Source organism: Saccopteryx bilineata, chromosome 6 (assembly GCF_036850765.1).
Source record: "Saccopteryx bilineata isolate mSacBil1 chromosome 6, mSacBil1_pri_phased_curated, whole genome shotgun sequence".
Classification (NCBI taxonomy): Eukaryota; Metazoa; Chordata; class Mammalia; order Chiroptera; family Emballonuridae; genus Saccopteryx; species Saccopteryx bilineata.
The window spans coordinates 169921495-169929213 of NC_089495.1; the positions used below are offsets into that span (position 1 = coordinate 169921495).

At 46.9% G+C, this 7719-nt stretch overlaps 1 protein-coding gene across 1 annotated transcript; it reads right to left on the minus strand.

The window, feature by feature from the left end:
- Positions 1 to 674: 674 nt before the first annotated feature.
- SCP2D1 (SCP2 sterol binding domain containing 1) lies at positions 675 to 1145 on the minus strand. Its single transcript, XM_066237813.1, has one exon. It carries the CDS (start codon positions 1143 to 1145, stop codon positions 675 to 677), a length of 471 nt encoding a protein of 156 aa, XP_066093910.1.
- Between the last annotated feature and the right edge of the window lie 6574 nt (positions 1146 to 7719).

Genomic DNA, 7719 nt, shown 5'->3' on the forward strand with positions numbered 1-7719 from the left:
CAGTTCAAAAGCTATAAAGATATTTACCTAAAACCTATGTAGTCTTACTGACCGATGTCACCCCATTAAATTTCTAAATAAAAAATAAATCCATCAGAAACCATCAATGTCACCCCAATAAATTCAATAAAAAATAAAATTCACCTATCAGAAGTCATGATCACCTTTATTGCCTTGTTCCACCCACCAGGGGAGCCCACCCTCTTAGGATTCGGCAACCCATGTTCACCTCCTCAGAGAAGCAAGTTACCAACTAAAACACCAATCTACTCAGTGATGGTCATCACTAATTCCCCAAAGCACTGAACTAAGAAAAAAAATTCTCAGGAATCAGGAACTCAATCATTGAGCCATTCAAATCCGACTGTCAAGACCACCCGTTTCTCTCCCTGTGGCTTTCACCCTACCATATTTTGGCATAAATGAATCTAAGACAAGAAAAGGACAACGACTCTAGGTGAGACACCACTCTAATACTCTTTACTGCTTTAGAAGCCTTGCTGCAATTTTACATATTAGCAGAAAAATTAATCAAACTTGAACAGGAAGAATTAGAGTAAAAATATTGCATACTTTTTGTTTTAATCTTCAGTTTAAGCATGATTTCTGCTCAACACTGTAACCAAAGAGAAGGTCTGGTCATTTCCTTGATTTTGTTGTTGTTGTTTTCACGCTTAATATTTAGCCCAGTCTTTGAAAACCCTCTCCAGCTTCTGGCCAAGCAGAACTTTGCCGCTCACTTTGAACTTGCCGGCGAGGAAAGCCTTGTGAGGGTTCATTTTGCCCAAAACCAACTCCATAAACACAGGTTCTGGGATTGTGAAGATAGTATCTGCTGGGAGTCTGGCAGATCCTGGGTATATGTCCCCAGACCCATTCTTCAGATCAATGGTCCTCTGCAGAATGGTCTTCCCATCTTTGGTGATGTCCAGCTGAAAAATGGCATTGACTTTCTTTACCAGTTGGGCTCCCACTTCTTTGATGTGATGGCTAATGTCCTCGAACACCAGGAAGCTCTGGAATTCTGACAGCTCTAGAGGGTGTGGCATGGCGGTTTTCCGTGCTGAACTCAGGTCCTTGAACTGACCCACCTGATGTCCATCCTCTGCTTTGACCTTGGGTTGATGGTCAATTCTCTTCCACATCTTACTGTGCTGGTCCTCTTGACCTCGCCTTCTGGTTTGTAAACAGCTGTGGCCAGATTAATATCTATAGGTCAGATTGTGACATCAAAGGTTAGGCCCAAGCAAGGAATGAGGCTGGTGTGTGTGCTGCGGTCTTATTGGCTAAACAATGCTAAAATGTGACAGGAGGTAAGGCCTCAGACAGGTTATTATGAGGTATGAGGCAGACCACACCACCCCACCCCCCAACCATCAGGACTATTGGCCTCACAAGCCCAGAAAGTTCTGGACCCCATGTAGAGAATAGGGGAAACTGACCCCAGAAGGTTCTTTGGTGACATGAGCTCTGTCTCTCCAGTGCAGGCCTCTTCCAGTAGCAGCCCTGCCCGAGAGAGCAGTCATTCTGACCCCTTCCAAAGCGGATCTTCCTTACACACAGGTCACAGTGCTGGACTTGGCCTCACCTGGCTGCTGATGGAGGGCGGATGCTTTCAGAGCAAAACAGCTGCTGGGAGAAGGAATCAGCACGGGGTCTGAATCAATCCCAAAGCTTCTAGAAGCACAGCGAGGGGGAGGAAAAGATAAGAAAGAACTCTCCCTGAGATGAACAGCAGCTGCTGCTGGCCTGACACACCTGCAGGACAGCCCGGTCCTCGCTCTGGCACTGCCCAGCACTGTACATGCAGTGACATCGCTCGTCCTGGTGACAGCACTCTGTGGTAGGTGCTGCTTTAATCCCCATTTTTCAAACAACAAAACTGAGGCAAGAGAAATGATTTGCCTGAAAGTCACACAGCTATTAAGTAGGGTAGTGAGGTTTGAACAGAGGTAGAATGACTTGTGAACCCACGTTTAGTCTGTCTGATGCTTTCTCATGATTAGGGTGAAGTTGTCTGGCAGGAATGTCACAGAATCGCTCTGGTGCCCTTCTCAGTGCACTTCATCCAGGGCTATGTGGGGCCGGCATGTGTTACTGCTGGTTATGTTGATCACTTGATTAAGGTGGGATCTACTAGGTTTCTCTGCTGCAGTTACTGTTTTCCCATCTGTACTGAGTACGGATCTTGCAGGGAGATGCCCTGAGACCTGGCGAACATACTATTTCACATCACACTCCAGCCCAGTGCTGCCCGCATCCACCACGGCCTGTCCGTGTGATGTGTGCTACGTGGTCATCTTCTATTGCTATCACTCCCTTCAGTTTTAACAATTGGAATTCTGCTCAAAGGAAGAGTTATGCCTCCACCACCCCCCATTTTTTTATTTATTCGATTTTTTTTTAATTTTTACTTATTTATTTTTTACAGAGACAGAGAGAGAGTCAGAGAGAGGGATAGACAGGAACAGACAGACAGGAACGGAGAGAGATAAGAAGCATCAATCATTAGTTTTTCATTGCGCATTGCAACACCTTAGTTGTTCATTGATTGCTTTCTCATATGAGCCTTGACCACGGGCCTTCAGCAGACCGAGTAACCCCTTGCTGGAGCCAGCGACCTTGGGTCCAAGCTGGTGAGCTTTTCCTCAAACCAGATGAGCCTGCACTCAAGCTGGCAACCTCAGGATCTCGAACCCGGGTCCTCTGCATCCCAGTCCGACGCTCTATCCACTGCGCCACCGCCTGGCCAGGCCGATTATTATTTATTTCAGTTGAACTTGTGGTATTTATTTGATTCTGCTAGGTCGTGATCTGTTATCCTCCTCATTTATTCTCTTGCACATCGTCCCAGGTTTGGTCACTGGGCGCTCCACCAGGTTGGTGCCTGTGTCCTTTCCTTACCACACTGCTCTTATATGTAAGTGAAGATGCATTAAATGGAGATGCTGGTGGCTTTGCTCTGTCTGGGAGGAATGCAGAAGTAAAAAAGGCTTTGGCACATTTTCTTTGGTACATGATGGATAAGCTGGTATTATCAACATGGAGCCGTTAAACAAAACCAAGTGGCTTCCAACATCAACTCTACTGTGAGACCACCAGGTATGGACAGCATCTGCATAGCAAAGTTACAATGAAGAGGCAGGCAAGGTCCTAGTAACTTCACTGTGAGCAACCAACAAAGAACTGGGTCCCACCATCACCTACACCTGCTCTTCATAGAGGGAGGGGTTGTCCCTTCTGAAATATCCAGATAGGTCCTTGTAAAGCCAGTAGCCATGGCCACCAACACAGCCACCTGGCCCGTGCAAGTTCACATTTGATTCGAACAGACAGTAATGAAACAATGGAGCCAAGAACTGGTGGGCCATTATCTTTAATCCTAGCTTACATCTGGCGGGCAAGAAATACACACAGTGAGAAGATACTTTCCTTTCTATTCAGGGCTCCCAAAGCCACTGACTCATCCGAGTTTCCTAGAATCAAAGGTTTCTACCTCAACAGTCTTATTCACCTCTGTTCCCCATCTCCTTCTCTCTGCACAAACTGGCTTCTCCTTCAGCACTCCACCATCTTGGCTGCCTCTCCTATGCAATGCTAATTTCAGGAACCGAGAGAGAGCAAGCCCCCGGTCTGCCCCATTTTATAGTGTAGAAATCAAAACCTTTAAGCCAGTATACAACTAAGAAAGTCTCTGATACAAAGTCACTTATCTGAGGCATAAATGGGATTCCTCCTAAGAGTGCACCACCCCACATCATGCAACAGTCAAGGATGTGGGGGAAAGCTTAGTTTTGAGAAGATCTTAGTGTTAGAAGGATGTTGAAAAGATCTTAGTATTAAAAGGATGGGAAAGACTGTCTGAAAACTAAGCCCTAGGCTATAAGGACCCTGCCTGCTTATAGCCTGTTCCCCACACCCAATGCAAACTATAAGCGAGCAAACATATACATCATATTTGCAAACTTACTTGACCCACAGTCCCCAACTGAGCTGCCACTCCTGCCCTAGTGTCAGAGGGGAACACAGTACCACAGCCATGCATATTGCCCTCATGTTTCTAGCTTTTGTAGGTGCATTATTTCTACCTTTGAAAAGAATCCTAGCGTGATGGCTAGTAGGCATATGAAAAAGTACTCAGCATCATTAGTCACTGAGGATTTGCAAATTAAAACTACAATGACTCATCACACACAAAATGTTTCTTGCAACTATGAGTGGTTATGGATGTTATCTAGACTCATTGTGATGATCATTTCATAATATATGCATATACCAGATCGTTATGTTGTACACCTGAAGCTAATAATGTTGTATGTCAATTATACCTCAGTCAAAAAGAAGATGGGCAAAGATGTTGAGTGGTGTGAGGTGAAGAGAAATATCACCAGCTGGTGATCCCTGTCTCTCCAGACGTTTCTCACATCCCCGCAGGAACAAGGGTTTTTTCATCCTCTCCTCTATTTCTATCCAAAATTCCATTTTTCCTTCAAACTTCAGTTTAAACTGTGTCAGTCTCTCTCAAGCCCCCTCACCCCCACCACACCATGCAGTACAATCTACACAAACATCTGTTGGATACGCTGCATGTTACACTGGGGACAGGTGCACAAACAGCCCAAATCAAGCATGGGGCAGCCTCAGTAAACACTTTTCTAAAGAAATGGGGAGCCAGGACAAGGAATGGCAGATGGAAACCGCAATGCCGCCCTTCTCACTGATAGAAGCATGGATCAAAGAAAAGACTTCATGAGACCCCAGTGGCCGGCCAGCTACACCCCACCGTGCAAGGCAGTTATGGCCTACCTGCCTGCCACCCTCCTGGGCGCACTCTGTGTGTGAGGCTGGTCATGAGGGGCCCACACAGGGAAAGTTCTGGACACAAAGAAGCTCGTTTTATACTTCCCAGATTTACCACTCAACAAGTCTCCTCACCTAAGTGAGTCAAGCGGTGAAGAGAGGCCAGGAGTGATTTGGGGCAAAATCCCTCTGGAGGAAAATCACTCCTTAAGAGAGAGGCCCTGGCCAGTTGGCTCAGTGGTAGAGCGTCGGCCTGGCGTGCAGAAGTCCCGGGTTCGATTCCCAGCCAGGGCATACAGGAGAAGTGCCCATCTGCTTCTCCACCCCTCCCCCTCTCCTTCCTCTCTGTCTGTCTCTTTCCCTCCCACTGCAAGGCTCCATTGGAGCAAAGATGGCCCGGGCGCTGGGGATGGCTCCTTGGCCTCTGCCCCAGGTGCTAGAGTGGCTCTGGTCGCAACAGAGCAACGCCCCGGAGGGGCAGAGCGTTGCTCCCTGGTGGGTGTGCCGGGTGGATCCCGGTCAGGCACATGTGGGAGTCTGGCTGACTGTCTCTCCCGTTTCCAGCTTCAGAAAAACACACACACACACACACACACACACACACACACACACACACACACACACACAAAAGGAACTGGAGAGCGGAGCCAGGCCTATCTTGTAGTGAGTGCTGGTTCTGGGTGGAGGAGGTGGAGGAGGAGGAGGTGGAGGTGGAGGAGGAGGAGGTGGAGGAGGTGGAGGAGGAGGTGGAGGAGGTGGAGGAGGAGGAGGAGGAGGAGGAGGAGGAGGAGGAGGAGGAGGAGGAGGAGGAGGAGGAGGAGGAGGGCTCCGGGGAGCCCAGTCAGAGAGCCTGATTTCACCTCATATTCTCCTTTTGTGCTTCCGTTTCTTCTTTCCCCCTCAGGTTTCGTTGGGGTTTTTAGAACTCAAACTGGGGATTCTCAGAGCTGCCCACACTCCCTCCCAAGCCTCGCTGCCCTGGAAGAATGAATACAGCCCCGTTGGTACAGGTAAATAAATAAAGACTCCGCTTTAACAGTTAGCTGCGTGACCTATACACAAAGAGAATATTTAACACTGAAGGTATCAAAACAGGCCAGCCGGAGTTTTATAAAATAATCTAGACAACAACAACTCATTTTTCCCAGAGGGTGCAGAGTGAGAGAGGCTGTCAGAACCAAGGCTCAGCAGAAACTGGAGGTTTAGACAGGAAAGGGGCTAGAAGTAAGAAATCGGCCATTAGCACTGAGACCAGCACTGCCCAGTAGAGTTTCCTGAAATAATGAAAACGTTCTGTATCTGTGTGTCCACAGCAGTAACCACCAGCCACCTGCAGCTGTCGAGTGCCGGACATATGGCTAGTATGACTAAGGAACTGAATTAATTTGATTTAATTGTAATACATTTTAATAGTTACATGTGATTTTTCATCAGTATCCGGGACATATCCCCAACATCACTCTAACCACCATAAGGAAATTACACAGGCATCTACGGGCTACTACCCTCGTCTTTAATCCCCGAATTACACCAAATTCATACAAAAATCCATTCCTAAAACCCCCAATTTACTCACTTGAAACTATCACACATGTGGAACAGAGACCAGCTCCCACTGGTGGGATGAGTCCCATGTGTGGGGGCACTCCATTTTCAGACAAAACTAAAAGCCTAGAGAGACACATGTATACTTAAAATAGCACTGTCACATTTCTCTTTCAGTAGGACATAAGCGTGCCCAAGTAGGTGATTATTAGATTACTTCTAAGTTAAATTGTATGAGATATGATTGCCTGAAAGCCAAGACACTTAACTCCTTCTTTTAGCCCTCTTAGATTGTCCCTGATGGGTAAAAGAGGTCTTCATTATCAATTACCGCAATATGTTGTATAACAAACCACCCCCAAACTCACTGACTTTTTAGCTCAAGAGTTAATGGACCAGCAATCTAAAATAGATTCAGCTGGTGACTCTTCTGGTCTCCTCTGAGCTCATTCACAAGTCTGGCAGTTGTCTGACTGTCAGCTGGGGTGACTGGGCCAGGTGACACTAATTCTCCCACAGGTTCACCTCTGCATATTGTCATAGTGGAGGCAGGGCATGAGCAAACAATCTCAAATATGTGCGTGCTTTTCCAGCCCCTGCTTACAGCCATTTGCCAGAGAACATCGCATGGGAGAGCCCAGAGTCATTGTGGGAGGGCTTCCCGGCTACCCGACCAACATTATGATTGTGGACTGGAAGTTTGTGTCCCTTCACAAACTCTGTGTTGAAACTCTACACCCCCAACACACACACACACACACATTCACAATGTGATGGTATTAATAAAGGTGGCCTTTGGAAGGTCACTAGGGTTAGATGGAGTCATAAGAGGAAAGCCTTCAGGAGTTGGATTTGTGCCCTTATAAGGGTCAGAGGATGGAGTGTGTACCCTCTGTGCTCTCCACCAGGTGAGGACACAATGGCAGGCTGACAGCCCCCCACATGAAACGGGCTCTCACCAGAATCAGCCATGCTGCCACCCTGACCTCTGCTGCCTCCAGAACCAAGAGATAGATGCCTGTTGTTAATGAGCCTCTTGGTCTATGATATGTTTGTTATAAAAGCCCCAGCAGACTAAGACAGAAAATTAGTACTGAGGTGTGGGGTGCTGCTATATAAATATCTAAAATGTGGAAGCAGTGAAGAACCGGGAAATGGATAGAGGCCAGAGGAATTTTGAGAGGCATGCTAGGAAAAAAATTCTACATTTCCATGAACAGAACTTTAAAGGTTAGTCTGGTAGGAATTCAAAAAGAAAAGACAGCCATAGAGAGTCAACCTTCTTAAAGAAAACCTAGGTGAGCCCAAACAGAATGTTGGTAGAAATACTAATGTGCTGATGGGTCCGCAGATAGACATGAGAAACATGTTGCT